This window comes from Corvus kubaryi, unplaced genomic scaffold (assembly GCF_017639235.1).
Source record: "Corvus kubaryi isolate FWS band 111438036 unplaced genomic scaffold, C.kubaryi_AGA036_p1.0 split1-37374, whole genome shotgun sequence".
NCBI lineage: Eukaryota > Metazoa > Chordata > Aves > Passeriformes > Corvidae > Corvus > Corvus kubaryi.
In genome coordinates, this window is record NW_024582079.1 from 2563790 (window position 1) to 2584282 (window position 20493).

Genomic DNA, 20493 nt, shown 5'->3' on the forward strand with positions numbered 1-20493 from the left:
CATTCCGTATTCAAGCAGAAAACAGGCGCTGCTTCCTTCTCTTGACCTGTGTATATCCAGAGCAGCTCAGTGCCTCTAAGGCAGCACTGCTGCAGGTCAGGGTCTGCCTGTTTCAGGTCACTCCAGACACAGCAGGCCGATCACAATCTCCAGTGGTAGTTGCAGGTGAATTCCCAGCTGCTGACCTTGGAGTGTGTTCTTGTATTTTGGGAAAAGAGTGAACAAGCATTCGTAGCTGTCTCTGTGGGGCGTTTGTCACCTTTCCTTTCTGGTGCCTCGTGGTTCCTCTGCTCAGCAGACTTCATTGAGGTGGGGTTTTTTGCTCTTTTGGAGTTACTTCCTTATCTCTCCTCTCTTAAAGTTTTTCCTGGTCTTCCTTATCTTTCTGATTGTGTGAACAAAACTAAATGCTTTACCCAAAGTTACAGTGGGCCTTTCCTCTTCTAAAAACAATTTAATAGCTGCCTACGTAACCACTTCTTTTTTTTTTTACATAAATGCATTTAATTTCGAGCAGTATGTGTGAAGCATTTAAACTGTTCCTTCCTGCAAGTGCTACTTTGTACAGCACTTATCTACGCTCAGTTTTATTTGAGATGCTGTTGCCTCTTTTCCAGTATTTTTGTGGTTTCTATTCTGTTTGGCTTACGTAATCGTCACTAAACTGCTTCACACCTCTCTTCCATAAATACATAGTCTCTGATTTTTTTGGTTATGGGGAAACAGAAGAGTAAAAAGGGATGTCTCTTGACTTGTATGGGCATAATTATAGATGTACTTTGTATCTCAGATCTGAGTGGTGTGGTTCCCAGTCCACACTGTACTTGAAGAGCAAAGAATGAGAATCCAGAATGTCCCTCGCTAGGTGATAAATCATTTCAGTTTTAGAAACATTTGTCTTGTAATTTGAAGGTTGGAAAGCCTTCATAAAATGCGAAGGACTCGGTGCAAACAAGCCAGATTGGCAGTTGCCCTGGAAAGAGCACTTAAAGGGGAGACAAAAGAGCTGGTCAGTACTTGTGATCTTCACTTCTTGCTTCAGCAATAGGAAAAGAGCCATTGCACTTACTCTGGTGATTGTAGGTCATTGCATTTTTCCGGATCCTTTTCCCAAACCATCAGCATGGATTGCTTCTGATTTCCACAGCACAAAACATGTTACATGTTTTCCAACAAATCCAAGTGCTGCATAGCTCCTCTTCACATGTCTAATGGCTGCATCTCCTTTGCCCCACGCCAGCAGCACGTTTCTGATTCCCATTTTGCCACTGGGCTCTGGCAGGTGCATAGTTCGGGTGCAGCTGCCAAGGGATCCCCTCTGACAGCATTTCTACTTGTGTTGCTGAAGTTAGTGCTGATTGTGAGCCTGCACTGCTTATTCCGGGCACATACTCACGCCACTTTCCAGCAGCTCACGTTTGCCCACACTGGAACAGGCCGGGCATTCTGCTGCTTTTTTTGTGGGCTTTTTTTTTTAGCCAGCACATGCTGCTTAATTCTAAGGCTCTCAGCTGCAGTACAGGGTGGCTTCTCTCTCCCTATCTGGTGATGCACAGATCAGTTTCAGGCCATTGACTTGAATTTTTTGCCTTTGTTCACCCTCTGCTTGGTTCAGGTTCCTGAGCAGCCTCCCACCAAGCAGCAGCAGGGAAGTGCTCCCCTCCAGTCCCTGAAATGTGATTATTAGAAAGTGCTGTCATTACTCTCAAATGCTCCAGACGGCGAGGAGGGGCTGTACTGGTGTGTGGTGTGTGAGATGTGCTGTGCAAACACACGGATCCCAGTGCCTCACGAGCTACCTTAATCTCTCAGAGAGCTCCAAGTCCCAGCAGTAGAAGCAGCTGATACTTCCACTATAGAGGATTACAATTTTCCTGAATTATTGCCCTTGCTTTCATCCTCTCAGCTACTTTGTTATGCAGAGAACCCCCTTGACTTATCCTCTGCGTCCTTTTCTTCCCACCTTTCAGTGTGTGCTCACACAACCAGCCAGCTGCTCTCTGTTGGTCCATCCCATGGTCTTCAATTCTGTTGTGTCTTGCAGAAGCAGCTTTATTTTCAAGGCTTAACTATCCTTTGTGTTTTTTCCCTCTCTTGGGAAGCATTGGCTCACTATGGTGCAGTCATTGGAAACCATAAACCTTGTATACTCAGGTAATTTGTGTTCACACACCAACTGCAGCATTGTATTGTGTGTTTGAGAGGAGAGGTTCAGCTGTCTTACCTGACATTGTTTTCTGAAATTGCAGAAAGGGAATTGGATCAGCATAACATTCCCATGTAGAGAATAGGTGGCATATTATCTGCTGCTTTCATAGCATACTGACTGAATCGAAGGCTCTGGAGTTGCTTTATGAATATGGAGTTACAGCTCTCCAGGCCTCTGGGAAGAGGGAAGCAATATCACCAGTGTTATTTTATTTCCCTTGTGTAGTTTTTATTATTAGGGTGAGATTGTGGCCTTAGCTAAATCTGCTCAGTGTGCCCGTTGACCTCAGCATAGCCAGGTTTTCTCTTAATTCTAGCAGATCTGTCAGCTGCTGGATTCCAAGCCCAAAATGAAGATTGGCGAAATTGTGCCTGAGGAGGAAGAGAAATTTCCTGTTCTCTCTTGATGAGATCTGATTAGATTATTGTAAGAAGCACTGTCTTCCTGACGAGCTTTAATTCTTGTTCTTACGGCATAAATGGCTGTTTGAAATCAGGTGCAAGTTCAGGCTCTGACGTTTTCTGTCATGTCAGCCAGGGAGTGAGGCATGATCTGTAAAACACCCAGAAGAAACTGGCTCCTGTGGCCTAAGGAGAAGGCAGTAAGTGGCAGTCATTGTTGTGGGGAAGGCACAAGGTTGTGGCCGTTTCAGCTGTCTGACAGCGCGGTATTTTTAGCAGTGTACGTTCTGGTGTGTCATGCCTGGGAACTGTACTCTGCTTTAAAAACAACCAAATATCAGTAACTGAGTGGAAGTGTTCCCTCAGCTAGCACACAGCTATTTTGGGTTTGCTTCCCTTGCAGTTACTCCTTGACAGACCCTTGGATGCAATTCCCTGACCTTTAGCTCTGGCTTTCGAATGCTTTTGTTAGCTGTGTTTTACCAATGCATATCACGCTCTTTCCCTCTCCCCCTTCTTCCAGTTGTATAGATAAGGACTGGTAATTGTCTTTATGGAGGTGGTAATGAGTTCTGTCACCACACAAAGCAGCTCACTAATAAAATAAATCAAAGCAGCAACGAATGAATGGAAAGCATGCCTTTAAAATTAGATTTGTACTGTGGGTGCCACACTGTCACTTGCAGCGTGAGGCAACATTAAAAAGGCACAGAGGTGGCAAAGTACCTTGAAAGGGTCACTGAGTTCTGCTAGTAGGGATTAGGAAGCTTTCCATTGCCTCCATTGCAGCATCTTTTGGAAATAAATATTTTAAAGCACAATCAGGAAAAGAGCAAGTCAAACTGATGTTAGGTTTTACTCATTAAGCAACTGAGTTAAGTAGCTTTTCTGATCACATCATTGCATGTGTTCATGTAATGTTGTCTTTTATGCCTGGAGTCTTGTACCAGGCTGGAGCTCCTGGCCCATCAGTTGGGTCCAGCCTCCCCCTCCTGCTGCCTCTCCAGCGTAGGGCTCTATGGATCATTGCTGTCTGGTACCACTTCACCAGCTCTGCAGCACAAGGACAGCTCTCTCCTCTCCAGCTGTACTGACTGCAGGGCTCTGCTGCTCAGCTTACACAGGGACATCCTGTTCCAGAGAAGTGTATTCATGGTGGTCTGCCTGAAAGCCTTTCCTTAGAGATGGGGCAGGTGAGGCATCCTCAGGGCAGGCAGCAAAGAAAACAGGCTGGTGTTTGCAGCCAGGCTTGTGTTACACTAAAATGCAGCTGGTGTGAACCCCTCAGGCTTCTTGCTGCAGGGTGCAGTGCAGGGTTGTGCAGGTTGTTGAGGAGTGTGTGTCTGTGCAACGGGGCTCTGGGCTTCTGCTGCTGCTCCTGCAGGTTTTTATGGTTCCCAGAACTGTTGCGGCTCTTGGAGCCTTACACAAACCTTTTCTGTCGTAGAAACACAAACCATGGCCAGATCCTTGTTTTCTCAGCGTATCTGTTAATTTCCTAGCAGTGAAATCATGCTCTGGCCCTCTGCAGCCAAAAGCACAATCGCTGCAGAACAAGAAGCATTTCTAATTCCATAAGAAACTTCATAGAAGCTGAGTGCTAGTTTCTTTTTCATCTCTTCTGCACCAGCCTCTCAGGACACAGCAGGGACAAAAGGATTGAAATTCTGTAGAAGGAGAGTTTGTCAGCTTTCTTCTTGTCTCTCTCATCATAACGACATGTAATTAAGTACCTTGAACTTTAGAAGTTGCCTGCGAAAAATATTTCTCTAACTGAGAGCAACCAACCTCCATTAAGTTATACGCAGTCAGCAAATGCCTGTAATTATTAGGGCCAGCAGACAGCTGAAACTCCAGAGGACTTTAGTGTCAGGGCTAATAATTATGCAGCAGCCTTGGCCAAATATTTCTCTTCCAAGCTAAGTATTTAATATTGTCGCTGTAGAATATTAATGGAATTGCCTGCTATGTGTGAAGCTGTTGACTAAGCTCATTGTACAGTGAACTGTGGTGGCTCAAATTAGCCCCAGTGAACGGGGAGATCAAGAGCTCTGCACCAGCCTGCCCGAAATCCATGGCCTTCAGGGCACTCCCGTGGGATCTGGGGACAAATGGAAAGGCAAAGGCAGTGCCTCGCTTCAGGAATTCAGAAAGTCATTTGTTTGGCATTCTAAAGGGTGCTTTTTCTTTTAAGTATTGATTGAATATTTCTGTGAAGCACACAAATATTTCTTAAACTTAATGAAGTAGATTGGCTGGTTTAGAAAATGTCTCCTTTTGTTTCACTTCGACAAAATTACTACATCCATGCTATAAATAAAGAATAAAAGAAAATTGTTGCAGAGCGCTGGCACAAAGTGAAATCTTCCCAGATGGGGAAGGAAGCTTTTGGGCCCAATCTAGACATTAACCAAGCATCAAGGTAGTCCTCTCCAACTAGGAGTGTGTTCTAGTGACTTCCTGAGGGCTTTTTAAAGCTATTTATGTGTTCACCAGGCAGAGATTTCCACTTAATTGTAAGGCTGCAAACGCAATGAATGAATGTCAGCAATGAAACCATAAAAGAGCAGTGATAACCACAGGGAAAAGTAGCAGTTTCTTCTGATTTCTGGCACTTGAACAGGCTCATGAATTCCCTGGAGCCTTGTGCATAACACATGACCACCTGTACTAGGGAGATGGCCTCCCTTTTACAGCCTCGTTACACAACCTACACCCCGGGTTTTTTATGGCAGCCCAGTTTAACTATTGTGGTTACTACTGCTGTAATAACATGTATCAGTTTAAAGCGAGGAGTGTGCTGTTTTCTCAGTGCTGAGATTTTTTTCCCTGTTCTTTTCTGTATAGAAGGCTTCAGAGCACTTGTGCTAAATCAAGGCTTGCTGCATGGCTCTAAGCAGGTAGTTATAGGATTTGGGACTAAGGCAAGGAGGGGAGGGGATTTGGGAAGAGTGTACTTTAATGTCAAAATCTGGGTTAAGTTTTTTTATTACTTGAAAGTCTTTTCCTTTTCATTTTCCTTCATAAAGCCAAGACTGAATGTGTTTCTCTGCTGTTCCACAGGTATGGATGTGTGGAGGTCGCATGGAGGACATCCCTTGCTCTAGAGTTGGTCATATCTACAGGAAATACGTTCCATACAAGGTTCCCACAGGAGTCAGCCTGGCAAGAGTAAGTGGCAGTGGCATTCCCCACAACAGTAGTCTGACTGCAACGTGACCATGCTGTTGTCTACTCTCACCCCACAATGAGAGGCAGATGTAGGGGGTTTTGTCTGTAATTTGCACTTGCACAGTGTTACAGTGGTGGATGTGTAGCACAAAGGGAAGAGAGCCCGGGGAGCTGCAGATGAGTGTGTGAACAGCTGCCATGCTCCCGATATCAGCCACTGCTGGGTGCTGGACACAGACTTTGTGATCAGGCGCTGGCTATAAAAACAAGATATGGCTTTATTTGTATAATACTTCAGTCATTTTATAGCTGTGCTCTCCAAGAGCAGCAGGCTTCAGCGTGGTGATTGGTTTTGGTGATTGAAAGACCTCTCAACTTCAAGCATTACAGACCACTGAATGGGCAAGCTGTAATTTTCCACAATGGAATGTTCGGTGCCATCTTATTTCTTAATCTAGTGTAGCCCAAAAAAGAAAGAGCTTTCACCTGTCCTGCGCTGGGTTTCTCCAGCTAATTTTCAAATTGAGGAGGGATTGCATTGCCCTCTGGTGGGAGAAAAAAATCATAGTAGCAGGAAGGCTGCAAAAGTAAAAACCTCAGAGAGATGCCCTGCTTTTCTGAAGTCTTACAGCTTGCTCAGTGTTACAGTGCTTCCCAGTTTAATAGCATCGCCCCAGTTATAGATTTGGATTTATTCCTCAGCCCAGCAATGACCTGTCAGAGCGACAGAGCACTCTCCTGTCTGTGCCATCTCCTCAGGAGGGAGCTGTATTTCCTTTGATTCAGTATTTGGCTCTTGTGTACTCCCCAGTGCTGGAAGGAAACAGCAGAGAGGTAGGAAAGGCTGTTTCTTGGCATCTAACCGACACTTTGAGGTAAACACCTGCTCCTGTTGTGTGGAGGCTGCATTTGGGGCAGGATCAGCCAACTGCTTACTCTTAGCTTCCTCATTTTTTTGGTAGTAAATGATCACTGCTGGACTGAGCAGCTTCATGCAAGGAGTCACAGCTGCACATGGCACATTACTGACGGTCACCAAGAATGTGCCTGATGTTGCCAGAGAATAACCCAAGGTTCAGCACTCTCAAGGGTGCTGTGACAAGCAGGTCGTCTTGGGAGGGTGGTGTTTGTTGCTGTCTTGGAGTTGCACAGGGGATTAAGTTCTACAGTAATACATGAAATGTGCTGCTGCCACGAGGTAAAACCCTTTGCTTCTGTTCCAAAGGGTCATCATCTGAAAGCTCCCTATTCCTGAGGTATCTCAGAGTTTTACCCAAGAAAATGGAAAAAAAGTGCTAAGAAAGAGTATTGTGAACTGAAGCTTTTCAGAAGGGAGTACTGCAAATCCCATTTCTAGATGGATATAAAAGATGCAATAAGAAGGATTTAAGAAAGCAGCTTTTTGTCAGAGACCTTTGAATGTCCAGTGGTATTTACCAGCATCATGTTCTGACTAGTTTCCTTACAGAAAAAAAGGGAAGAAAAACAACTTTTGATTAATATTGTTTTTCTTAGCCACAAGGAACTAGATATAATGGCCAAGTGCCAGGATTCTGTTTTGACCTCAACTGAAAATATCTTTCTAAAAGTCCCTTGGAACTAGAGAGTAATAAAAATAATCTGTGTCCTGAAGCTGGAGAGAAAGAGTGGATGTGAATGAAAATCCTTTCTGAGCAAAAACATGCGAGCTGCTCTGAATGCTAATGGTGGTTTGTGCAGCACTCTTAGGTGGTTTCCCCTCTCGTTCTCCCCCCAGAACCTGAAGCGGGTGGCTGAGGTGTGGATGGATGAATATGCAGAGTACATTTACCAGCGCAGACCCGAGTACCGGCACCTCTCCGCGGGCGACGTCGCCGCTCAGAAGGAGCTTCGCAACAACCTCAACTGCAAAAGCTTCAAGTGGTTCATGAATGAGGTTGCCTGGGACTTGCCAAAGTTCTACCCACCAGTGGAGCCTCCAGCAGCTGCCTGGGGAGAGGCAAGTTTGTGCTCTGACATCTGCAGTGGGCAGGCAGGCTGCAGTTTGGTTTTTTAAGGTTGCCCACGTGCCTCAGTTGCTGTGGGTAAGGTGCGAGCAAGTGTTTAAAGATCTGTTGATGTTTCAAAACCCAGAACTCCTCTACCATTGCACTGGCCTGATCAAAGCAGGCAGTTGGGCAGGCAGCTGCTTCTATTAGTGCACAGCTCCAACAAGAATAGAGACTTGGCTTGTTCTGCATGTTGTGTATTTAGCAGAAAGCAGAATGTGCCAGAGGGAGGACTAGGGAGAGGCAGCAGCTGAGCAATAGTGAAATCTTGTATTTCCAAAGGGCTTCACAACTGTGTTGAGCTACTCTTGTCCTTATCTTTCCCATGTGAAAGGCAGGAAAACCATCCGTATTTTTGAAAGTCAGCTGTGTTCTGGGAATAGAATCACCCCAGGAGTGAGGCTGTGAATTGTTACACACGTCTCTCGTGGCTGAGTGTTTTGGGTCACTTAAAGAATCACTGGCAAAGGCGTCAGCAAAAGCAGGTGTAATATAAAAGTGAAAGCATGACAAAGTTTATTGGTAAGGTTCACTCTACTACTTTCTAGAGAGTTAAAGCACACGGAGAAAAAGCAAGCTAAAATCTAAAATCAATCAATCTAAAATTGAAACCAACCAAAAATTACCTGTGTGAAGACGGGATGGAAAAGGGTAAGGACAAAAGAGAATAAGGGAGAACCTCTCATGGAGTTACAAGGTTCAGAGTGGACCTCCTTACTAAACTTAGCTCTGAACTCAAATAGTTTAAGCCTAATGGTTTAACAGCGCTTAAACTTAACAGCACTTAATGGATAACTTAACAATTTAGCAAAAGATTCATGTAGGATTTACTATAGCACAACAGTAACTCAGAAATCTAAAGTACTTAAGAATCAAGGAGACTAACATTCATTGTACATTTGCTGTAGCATATTCACACTGGCACAGACCTATGGGAGGATGAACAAGGTATAGACCTGTGAAAAATGGCACCATCAGACAACCCAGCCCACAGTGGGCTCTGCAATCCTGTCACTGGTGGGTTTTGCTATGTGCTGGAGGTACAGCTGGCAGTGGGCCCCATTTTGAGTTCTGTACTTTCTTCCAGCTCTAACCAGCCAGCTCAGACTCACAGTTAAGTGAGGAATCTTAAAACTAACTTCATACAAACACTGCTGCAATTTGAGACAATTTGAGCCTTCTTTCTGCTAGGAGCAGGAGATTCAGTGACTAATTTACTATTTCAGATACGCAATGTGGGAACTGGCCTGTGTGTGGATACTAAGCATGGAGCCCTGGGATCCCCACTGAGGCTGGAAAACTGCGTGAAGGACAGAGGAGAGGCAGCATGGAACAACGTGCAGGTAACAGTCTGATAAATCATCGGCCCCTAAATCTGGGGAGGGAGAGGTTCCAAGGACCAATGTTTAAGGAAGGCCATTTAGAGCTGTCATGTCCACCCCAAGGCTCACGTGCTCATTGTACTTAGGTACAGGATGTGGCTTGTGCTTGTGCCACAGGGGGGTCTGGAGCCTGGCAGACTGTGCGGAGCTTTTACCTCTGCTTTGAAGTTCTCAGAGAGAACAAAAGAAATGACAAGAAAACAGTGTGCCAAAACAATAAACCAGTAACAAGGCAGCTGTAATATGTAACAAAGTGAATATTAACTTCAAAGGTTGTGCTGAAAGAAGTGATAGAAGAGCATCATGCATATTAATGAACCTGCAGGAGCATTCAATAACTGTTCACTATCATCCTCCTGACAGGAGGCAAATGCATTATAAACACCCAACCATTGCTGGAGTGATGAAACCAGCCAGGTTATAGATTCACCCTCTCAACATATGAGGTGCCAGAAACGACAGCTTTATTGTAACAGAAGGGAGGAAAATATTAGTTTGTCTAAACTGTAGCAGCTGAGCTGAGAAAGGATCAAGAAAACAATGCCTCTATTACAGAGCCATGCATAACTCTTCAGGGAATGGCTTCAGTAGTAGGAGACAGAGGGTTGTTGCATATCAATTTGATGCGTGAAAAATAGAAACAAAACCAATTTACTCGGGCACAGTCCAAAACTAAGCCTCTGTTGTGTCAGGAGGATCTTGAAAATTAGTTTTGGCTTATGTTTAGGAAGAGAATGCGGTTTGAACTTCTGAGTAGCGTTGAGCCTAAATTATTGTGGTAATTTCTCTCTCAAGAGGGATTTAAAAGACAGCCAAGAACAAAGTAGTTTCTTTGTGCAAAAGTTTTTGGCCACACTGCTTCAAAGAGCAGCACCGTGATCATTACTTGCCTTTCTCACTGCCCCATGAGAGATCTCTGAGGAGAACCATTCCTCCAGCTGACTCCAAAGGAGCCTCCAGAACAGCCTTTTCCTCAGGGACTGAAAGGGAGGTGTGCTGGCTGGCAGTCCTGCAGAACCACATGGGCTAGTGCTGGCCACGGAGGACACTTTCGTTGAGGCACTGCGTTGCCAGGCATGGGCTGTGCCCAGTTACTGAAGTTAAAACTCTTCCTCTGCTCTGTAGAGTCCCTCCTTCATTTCACCTGAGAGTGCTGAGTTCATTGCAGGATCAGTAGAAGGGAGCATCACGAAGCAATGCCCAAGTGTTTGCACTCCCAGCACTCCTGTGGCCAGGGTAGGAAGCTGTGGCTCCTGGTCTCTTGTCCCAGAAGTGTGGGACAATTTCTCAAGGTGACTGCAGGCTGCCTGTGCAGACTCGGGTGTCCACTGCCAGCGTTAACTCAGAGCTCCTGGAGCTCTCTGGCTTTTTTGCTGGCTGGGAAGGGCTGTAATTGGTCAGCTGTTCACTTAATCCTTGATGTATGTCTGCATTGCAGAGACATCCAGGGCTGTTCTAGTACCCAGGCTGACCAGCATGGCTGGCTGCAGCAGCACAGTCTCATTTCACATGCTGTGTGACAGCTGGTACAGAGTCCCCTGGTCAGCAGTCCCTGTCCTTAGGGGTGGGAGGAGTTTTTCCTCTAGAAGATACTCTCCTTTCCCTGAAGCTATCCCTACCCTGTGGGCACAGGGAACAGCATTCTGTGGGTGAAAGTATCATGCCTGGGTACCAGCCATCCTGAGGGTGCTGTTTGTCCTGACAGGTATTCACCTTCAGCTGGAGAGAGGACATCCGTCCCGGCGATCCTCAGCATACCAAGAAGTTTTGTTTTGATGCCATTTCCCACAGCAGCCCTGTGACCCTCTATGACTGTCATGGAATGAAGGGGAACCAGCTTTGGAGATACCGAAAAGTGAGTCTGTGTGTGTGGGCGTATTCTCATCTAAGGTGTCAAATTGCCTGAGGCACTTACGTTTCCTGAAAGTGTCACCACTCGTGTTTTATTCCTTCTTTTCATGTAGCTGCAATAAGAGAATCTGCAGACAGCTGCTTGTTACTGTACCATTGATTAAAAAGAGGTGACTCCCCTGTTCCACTGGTTAGAATAAGGTGATGACCCCAGGGCTCCTGAGCAGGACGCTCTCTGTGCAGTGTCCCCACAGCTGGCAGAGAGGTGATGTGCAAAGAGGTATTGTGAGAGTTGGTTTGTTCTGAGCACTGCAATGTCCTGCCAAAGGTAGATAAGGATTTATTCATCCTCCTACTAATCAATGCTGTTCTGAGCCACAGGTAAGTACATTCTTGTCTAAGTGCCCTGTCCTAGTCCTTCCAATCTGCTGGCACAGTGCCCCGGAGGGATGCAGCAGAATTCCAGCCTGGAGAGCCCATGGCTTCTGGGTGCCTTCAGAGCTTCCTGGTGCAGGTGTGAGGATTGGGCTGGATTCTGTCGAAAGGGGTGGGAATAGACCCAGACACCTGTCAATCAGTTAAGTGTGGAACAGATACACCCAAGTGACACAATAGCTTGCCTTGGTTTTTAAGGCTTCTTTCTGATGGTTTTAAAACAACTTTTCTTCTCCACTTAAACAACCTCACACCAAATTTCTCTCCTCCAGGACAAGACCCTCTACCACCCAGTCAGCAGCAGCTGTATGGACTGCAGTGAGAGTGATCGAAAGATCTTTATGAATAGCTGCAATCCTTCATCTTCAACACAGCAGTGGATATTTGAACACACAAACTCAACCATCTTGGAAAAATTTAACAGAAATCTTGATCTTTAAAAGACTGAGAAAATATATATATATATTTTACAATTATAGTTTTTACTGGGGAGGGTTACAAAAAAAATTTTTTTAATACTTTTTTTTAAACACTTAATGAAGGTAAAAGGGAGAATCTCAGGAGAAGGTTAACTAGCAGGCCAATCTTTATTGTGAAGATGCTGCATCCTTCTCTTCTGGGGATGGTGGAATTTTAAAGACTTTGCCAGAGCCACTTCTGTGCTGAGACTGAACAGAAACTCTGTTTTTAGAGGAGTCTGAATGTGTTTCAAATGGCTTTTTTTTCTGCCTTTTTTGTTTTATTTCCCACTGGGGTCTGGTGTTAAATGATTTTGTTATCCAGGACCCTTCAGGACTTTTTGTAGCTGCTATACCATGCATAGAAGCATTCCCCCATAGGTGCTTTATCTTCCAAACTCCATATAAGTAAAATCTTGAAGACAAGATTTAAGCTTCCAATCAAAAAAAAAAAAAAAAAAACCTATTATTGTAAAATGAAATGCGTATTTTTTTTGCCCTGAACCAAATATATTTCAAACAGGTTGAATATTATTACTTTCCAAATCATAGCTCTGATGAAGGAATGAGCTCTAGTGGAAGTGCAGCCAAGTGTTGGGAATATGGCTGTTGTTATTAGCCATGAGGAATCTGAGTTTCTGGTCCGTTCACTTTGCAGTCAGTTTGTCACTCACTGTTGAATCTTCAAGGTGAAAGATTAGCAGAGGGTTTTTAAATTATCACAGTTCTTACTGGTGAAGACTTTATGCTAAGAGCCTTTGGATATCAGTTTCCAAATTTGCCTCTTATAACCTTTTTAGCACAGACACCTCCAGGATTTCTCCTGTTAAATCTACTGCGTGAAGACAATTTCCATTCTTCCTTTAGAGGTTTGATGGCTAAGTTAATTTACAGTTGGTGTGAGCAGATTAATTCAGGATAATTAAGTCAGGGCTGAGATTAGCGATTGGTCTTTATCCATTTGTTCATCAGTCTGTAGTTTCTTGAGTCCTGTGGTCAGTAGTGTTCTAGCCTTGTGGAAATGTGCTGTTAATCTCTCCTCATTTCCCAGCACCCACAGCACTGTACAGTTTACTGTGACTGGAAATCTGTTTGCTTTAGCAGAGATGTGGGACTGATGGACCCATTTTACTGGTACCCTCTCCCTTGTGCAGTCAGTAAGCAGTGCAAGGTGTTACCCTTCTGGTTTGGCAGTCAGATCTGCCAGACAGTGAACCGGGATTGTCTCATCCCAGGAGCTGGAATGTACTAACACTAAAGAATGAATGGAGGACCATTGGTTCAAGTCCATCTGAAGCAAGTATTTTTTTAAAATCTGGTTTAAAACGAAGTTATTGCAAAAACAGATTTACTAGTTCCCCTGACTTAGTCTTGTACTGAAGGCAGCAGTGGCATTTTCTGGTAAAAGCTGTGAATGATGATGCAGTGAATCTCGTGCACAGATGCTGTGTACATTAGTAAACAGGATTCCTTTGCCAGGAATTGCCCAGCTCCTTGGTTTGTCTGACTGCCTGTGGAGGGGTGTTGCAAGAGTAGCATGCAGCCAGCTCTGGGGTGAAGGGGATAGGACCCCTCTGGGATGCTTGATGAGCATGGTTAGTAGACTGCCCCACCTCAGAGGGGCAGGGAAGCTCTGCTCTGGGATGTCTTTCATGTGAAGGCAAGGAGATGCTTCCCTGGTGTCCCAAAACAAGCAGGATGGCTCCCTCTGCAGATCTCCAGAAGCAAGAACCCCTTTTGTTGCCAGTTGTAGGGTCGTGTCCCATGTTTCAGATGTGTTCAAGGCCATGCAGAGCTGTACCTGGTAGCTGGGAGCAAACAAGAACACAGCTGTCTGCCCCTCAAACTCTCCAGTCTGATGTATTGAGTAGGAGGCTCAGAATTCACCTCTCTCGTCCACACAGCTGAGTCCATGTCTTACCTTTTCTGCCAACTTAGCTGGTCCATGCAGTCATGGAGAACAGGAAACATGGACACTGCATTGCAGCTGGGACCAGGTTTCCAAAATATGTTGGTGTCTAATATTTTGGGAGTGAAGAAAGAAAAAAAAGCCCTAAACTTCCCTTGTGACAGTTCTGCAGCAGTATTGAATGGAATGAGACCAGCATCAAACAGAGTTGACATCTTACGTTCTCAGTTACTACAATAAGTCTGTCATTAGGATCCCTCCTCATTTCTGTGGGAGACAGAGTCACCTTCCAGTGCTTTGTGTGTGACTGCTGCTTTCCTTAAGTTATTAATGCTCTCATTAGCCGAGTAGTGCTGACTGTGGAGCCACTAGATGGCCTGACTAGATGTCTTTATGAATGTTTTAATGCCTGTGGAACAAGAAGCTGTTTGTTCATGAACAATGCTAGATTTTTATAACTGGGACACAATCAGCATATTCTATAAATGGACTGTAGGTTGTTCTGCTTGCAGGTTGCAGCTTTGTGTGTCTTAGTTTTCTAATGAGAGGATTAGCTTCTGTTTCTAAAATGCATGGCTTGCTTTGTACTTGGGCTCACCTTGTGAAGGGAGCCCTTGCTTGGCTGGCTGGATTCTTGCTTCAGAGAGAGCTGCAGTAATGAACAGGTCTTTTACTCCTTGGTGATCTTAATTTGGAGAGAAAGGTCAGCTCTTACCAGCTTGCACCAAAAGATTAGGCAATAGTTGAGGCAATTCCTGTTTGACAACCCACCACCAGTACACAGAAACTGGAGCTTTAGTGTAAGTGGTTGTAGCGGGTCCATCTCAGTGTGGTTGATCTGTTTTCTGAAAGTTTGGCATCTGAGTGTGGTTAAGAGCCTCACAAATTGTGCACACTTCCAAGTAGCTCACTGGGCTTTGAGCTATTAATTATTTGCATCAGTTATACTTTTCAGTATAGAGGCTTTGTTGACTAAGGCAAAGACTTAATATAGCAAACCATCCACTGATTGAGAAATATAAGCTGTATTTCATCATCTGCATCTTTAACTGAGCCTTTGCTGGGCAATCTGGTTAATTATTCCAATTACTTTTGGTTATTTGTAAGCAAAATTGCTAAAGCATAAATACATAATCAAATCTTCACATCTGCATGCAAGTCAAGACTGCAGATTAAATACCGGTGATTATCTAATGCCAAATACATGTTTTCATATTTTTCCCCCAGAAGTATTGAAACACCCCTCTCTTCATGGCTGCGTAAGTTTTGCTGCTTTTAAGTATCAGAATCCCAGACAGCAGGGTGTGTTTTATGTTGCCTGACAATACTTTGATTTGCTCTTGAAGCTGTTGTTGATCTATACTGGTGCTAATCTCTAAGGCCTACAGACAGCAAATAGGTTTGGGGCTCTCGTGTGCAAGGTGTCTTTTCTCGTACCTAGGAAATTAACTTCCTTTTTCAAACCACAACAGAACGTATGAGCCTTCCTGAAAGGGGAATACAGCATCATTAAAATAAAGATGTGCCTTTTTAAATGTAAATGTACAGCAAATGCTTAAACTTGAACCATTTCCTAGTGCCTTGCTGGGCAAGAGAGGAGAGGGGAAGGGGTTGGGGTTGGGGGATAAGGATATAAGAGAAAGCTTGGCTCCTGCAATGTTTGTGTGTGGGGTTTTTTTTAAATGTCTGATTTAAAAATATGTGTGAACGACAGTAATTCAGAAGCTCTTGGGTTCCACCTCTGTTAAATCGATATCGTTAATGACTCTGCAGAGGTTTGTCACTCCTAATAGGAAGACTTGGAAAGGTTGGCAGCTTCCTCCTGGTGCACTGTAACAGCTGAAGCTGTGCTGGAGGATGTCTTGGTTAGCTGCTGGATGTTTCACCTCATGGGAAGGCTCATGATTTCACTGGCATGCGGGATCCTGCATTTTATTTTCTAAGTATGCAAATCACAATTAGTCCCAAAAGCATATAAACTCTAGCAGAAGTGTCTTTCAGAAGAAGTTGATGCCTTCCATCACTGGGACTTTTCAAGAGTGTGTTAATATCTCTAATACAGAAGTAGCAAGAAAGCAATTTCTCAGCCTAACTTTCCTCGTGGTTGGTTTTACAGCAGGCTGTGCACAAGGCTTTGCTTTCCTTTACTGGAGTGTTCCACTCAGCAAACTTTCCTTTTCCCTGCTGCACTGAGATCAGTGACCTGAGAGTCAAACAGGCACCACCAGCATTTCAGGAGCACAGCGCTCTGGGGCTGCTGCAGGGCTGTGACAGCAGCTCTGCTGCCTCGCGTCACCCACGGGAGAGATCTCCTAATAGTCATATTGGGCAGTCATGGAACTGCCAGGTGAAAAGGGAGAAGATTTTTATTTTAAATTGTCTTTCAAGATACAGACAGGGAGTTGAATTGATTGGAGAGAACAGCCAGCCTCTGGCAGTCAGCCTGTCACACTTGCAGTCGAAAGAGCCCTGGTAAAGCCATGTGTGAAACAGCCCAAGTGATGCATGAGTACCTTGCATCCCACATCCACTCCCAGCAGCTGGGGCTCATGGATACACTGGGTGGTTTCACAGGATACACAGCAAAGGGCAGCTGGCTTGTGAGTCAGGAGCTCTGGGTCCTGCTCCCAGGCTACCATGGCCTGTTACTTGACCTTAAGCAAAGAAAGTCTGTGTGCTGCAATTTCCCAGCTTGTGTAGGATTTACCTTTAAGTGCTTTATTTTCTGACCTGGTGAGTGTTGAGTCCAGATTTTAAAACAAGCTGCAAATCCTCACCTGGTTCGAGTGGAGAGAGATGCAGTGGGTGGAGAATGGGAAATGAGATCTGAAATTGCCATCAGCATTCAACACAGACTTGTCAATTCATTTCATATTCCTCATTAACCAGTCAGATTGATTTATTCACATTATAAATTTGAAGTGTAACCAAAATAAGCTCACCTCCTGCTCTGATTGCTACTTTGGAGTGCCATGCTTTACCTTGGAGAATCTGTATGGAACTAGGCAATGATAGGTCATGGAAACCCTAATAAAAAGCCTGTGTCCGTTTTTGACTCTGCCTCTGCTAGCTGAGTATACTGCTTAATTGAGTGCATTTGAGCTTTCTTGATGCTTCTGTATGACCCAAAAGGCTTCAGTGGTTCCAGCAGTTGTGAGTGATTTGGGAGCTTTATATAAAGCCACTGGATCTATGTGGTCTTAAATATACTAGTTCAACTCGAGGAAAAAAGTCTTAATCCCAGGTAGTGAGCAAACAAATGTGAACTTCAACCACAAAACAAGATAAAAACTGATCGAGCTAACAGCGTGAAACCTTAGCCCTTATGATAACAGCAACAAATAGCTTTAGCCTCTAGGGTGGAGAAGGGAATTGGTTTCAAAATGCATTCTCTAGGATCTCGGTGATTAGGTCTAAGTTTGTCTGTACCTTGTACTGCATGCATTTTCTCTGTAAAACTGGATGGTGCCTCTTGAATCAGTGTGTATTTATTTTGTGCGTATTAGGACCAACAGCCTAATATCTGGGGGTGGTAAAGGACTTGTAGCACTTTAATGTAGTAGCTTTCATAAATTGGGAATCATTGATAGAATGCCTAGTGTTTTTAAAGTTGAATGGACTTCCTTTTATAATATATTTAAAATAAATTTTTAATGTGTTTTCTGAAAACTGTGTACGCAGACATGACTGTCCCTACCTGTTTTGCTCCCGTGATTGATTTCTCTTCTACTTATGAGAATAAGCTCAGCTGCCCTGGTGTAGTGTTTCCCCAGCACAGGTTTCCTGTCACTCCATGCCCAGTGGTGCAATCCTGAAAGAACCACAGCTGTAGTGGACGATTTGTGCCCAGGTAGGACATCCCTGGGGGACAGCAGCCATGGACTGTCCTTGGTAGGCCACACTGGGAAGCACAGAGGAACAGAGAAAACCCAGATGTGACTCTTCTTTCTCTACTTGCCTTGGAAGCAGCTGCTGGGAGATGCATCCCACACCTTGGTTTGCAGGGGAGGCCTTCAACAGCTCATGGCCTTGTTTGTGTTCTGATCTCCATGTGGGGAGAGCAGGCTCAGCCCAAGACAACAGAAGTGTATCAGCATTGCTCATGTTCCCACTAGGACCCTCAGTGCTTCCTGCTGTCACCACTTCATTTCTTCAGTGGCCTTCTCAATACTCCTTTTTACTTAGCTCCATTGGATGAAAAGCAGTGGGGAAAAAAAATGGATGGGAGACAAACAATGAAATGTGTGAAAACCTGTGTGTGGGAAAACAAGCCTTTCTGGGGGACAAGCAAGGCATGATCCCCAGGGAAGACTGTGCTGTGATTCCTGGCCACAGGAACATTGCCCAGGGTAAGTATGTGCCAAAAGTTGTGACAGTTTAAGCATTTTAGCAGGTTCAATGTGTGCCACCCTAGAAAAGTGCTGATGAGAGTGGGAGTCTGGGGGAAGGTGCCAGAGCTGTGTTTTCATTGGCCCCCCCAAAGGTACTGAGAAAAGAAATGGTCTGATTTCTGATTATGAAAAGTGTAAAAAAACCTTCTTCCCAGGACATCTCCAGCAGCACAGACCATTGGGAGAGAAGTATTTCTGGCCCAAGCCCCCCGAATGGCTCCATTAAAACAGTAAGTTCCAGATGACAGCCACACCACAGACTTACCTTTAGAGGGTAGTTGTTGTGGGTGAGATTTACAGGCCTGCACAGGTTCCCCTAATTTGATTAGAGGCTGACTGGGATGGCCAGGCTATTACTGCTTCAGAGGCACTAAAGCTGCCTGGCTACTGATGGGTTTATGAAACATTGTTTCTCACTTCATTGCAGCTCCCACAAAGAATTATTGGATCACGTTAGTGATAGATACCTAATAAAGAGTGTCTCTATGAGGCAGTTTATTTTGCAGCAAGCTTGTTCCCGGCTAGCAGACTGTGAAATCTGGAGGTTCCCATGAGGATAAATATGCTGAAATAAACTGCAATTATAAAAACACCTCCATGCACTTTTTTTTTATTTAGAAAGACTGAAAAAAAGGTGTCATCATGTTAGCCTGAGCAGGAGGTAATTAACATTGAATTAGCAAATAGACAGTGACAAAAGCTGGGTTTTTCCTTCTAGTGAGCTTTGCAGAAGGACTTAAAACGTTTTTATCTGCAGGGATGAGAGGTCGCAGCCCAAGATGAAATACAATCTGATGGTCAGTACCAACCTGTTCTGGCACTTACGGTGCCTGTTTCTTCCCAAAATATAGCCAGGGAGCACCTGCACAATCACCTCCTCAAGGGGACAGGAAGAAGTTCTGCTTGTTAGGGTCATGTTCCCTTTTATCTCCTTGCTTGCTGTTATTATCATTTGTCCCTACAGTCTGTGGTTTTGGCTTCCTGAGTGTCAAGATAATCCTTCTGCAAGATTTCCTCAGCCAGCCATTTGATTTTTATTGGTAATGTTAAGATAAAGCCAGAAAGCTTGCTATCAGCAGCTTTGAGATCTCTGTCAGCCTCTTGGTGTTTTCCCTTTCCCCAAAACAAGGGAATATCTGTATGGCTTTGCCAGGAGGGTATTACTTCAGGCAGGCAGATCCCAATCAGTTTGGCCTGGGGCTTTTATAACTCGTAGTGTTTTGCTTTTTTTAAATCTCTTTGCTCTTTGCTCACTGCTTGTTTGGTCTGTGGCTAAAGTCGTTTGTTTCCACCAGCTTCCCGTGAGAACGGCCGGCTCCAGGGAGCGTGTCCCCAGGAGAGTGCACTGTGGTTCTCCGCCGGTCACATGCACAAACAGAAATTACTAATTGCCTGAGGGCACCCGCGGTAAAAGCCAAGGCAAGAGGCAGAACTGTTGAGGAGTGTTAAGTCTCTGCCCTGCAGATTTATTCTGAGGCTTGTTTGGTATTGTAAGGAATGCTTGGAAGATACAGATTTTTGCTTTTCTCAGTCGTCTTGTGCAGACCAGGCAGAATTGGTTGTCAGTGTTACTGTGGAGCAGCCTGAGCTGATGACCAAGGGCTTTACGGAGTCTCTTTCTTGCGAAGGTATTTCGTGTGATTCAGCACAGTTCACCCATTGCTCACGCACATTGTTCCATGTGCAGGATTTCAGGCTTTGAAGTCATTTTAGTCTATAGAACCTTTCTCCTCTGTGCAGAAAGTCTTTTCTTCAGGAAGATGAAATCCTTTTCCTCTTAGAGCTGCTCAGGGACCTCTCACAACAGCATTTGCTATCTGGTAGTACAGAAGTCACAGCATTTCCAGAAGTTACATCTTTTCTTCACAGATCAGTAGGAATTTCATTCTTACCCCACCCCCTACTTTGCCTCCTCCTTTTTTCTCCCCTTTTTTTATTTTTTGGGGAGGTTTGGGGGTTGGGGTTGGGGTTTTTTTGTTGTTTTGGGGGGTTCCTTTGGAGTTTTATTTTTTCCCTGAGATGAAAGAAATGCGAAGCTTAAACTCTCATTGCTTTGAGAAACAGTTCTCCAGGTCCCATCTTTTCACTATCCGTGCCTTGTGATTAGAGGGGGAGGAAAAAAATAATCAAAAGGAAATCTTGTTATTTCTTATACCATAAAAACAATTACATTTCAGCCAGAACTCCTGCCTAGGTGACGACCCAAGAACAGGCATTTGTGGCTGTGCCGAGCCGAGTTTTGTACGAGGGCCGGGTGGG

General features: G+C 44.6%; 1 protein-coding gene across 1 annotated transcript in view; it reads left to right on the plus strand.

Moving 5' to 3' along the window:
* The window catches only part of LOC121657868 (polypeptide N-acetylgalactosaminyltransferase 10), an 82436-nt gene extending 64924 nt beyond the window's left edge, over nucleotides 1-17512 (plus strand). Inside the window, exons 8-12 of the mRNA XM_042014047.1 lie at nucleotides 5674-5781; nucleotides 7538-7759; nucleotides 9035-9151; nucleotides 10896-11045; nucleotides 11749-17512. Of these exons, the coding sequence (XP_041869981.1) occupies nucleotides 5674-5781; nucleotides 7538-7759; nucleotides 9035-9151; nucleotides 10896-11045; nucleotides 11749-11916 (765 nt within the window). The 3' untranslated portion in view covers nucleotides 11917-17512. The remainder of the gene's footprint in view (nucleotides 1-5673; nucleotides 5782-7537; nucleotides 7760-9034; nucleotides 9152-10895; nucleotides 11046-11748) is intronic.
* Nucleotides 17513-20493: the final 2981 nt, after the last annotated feature.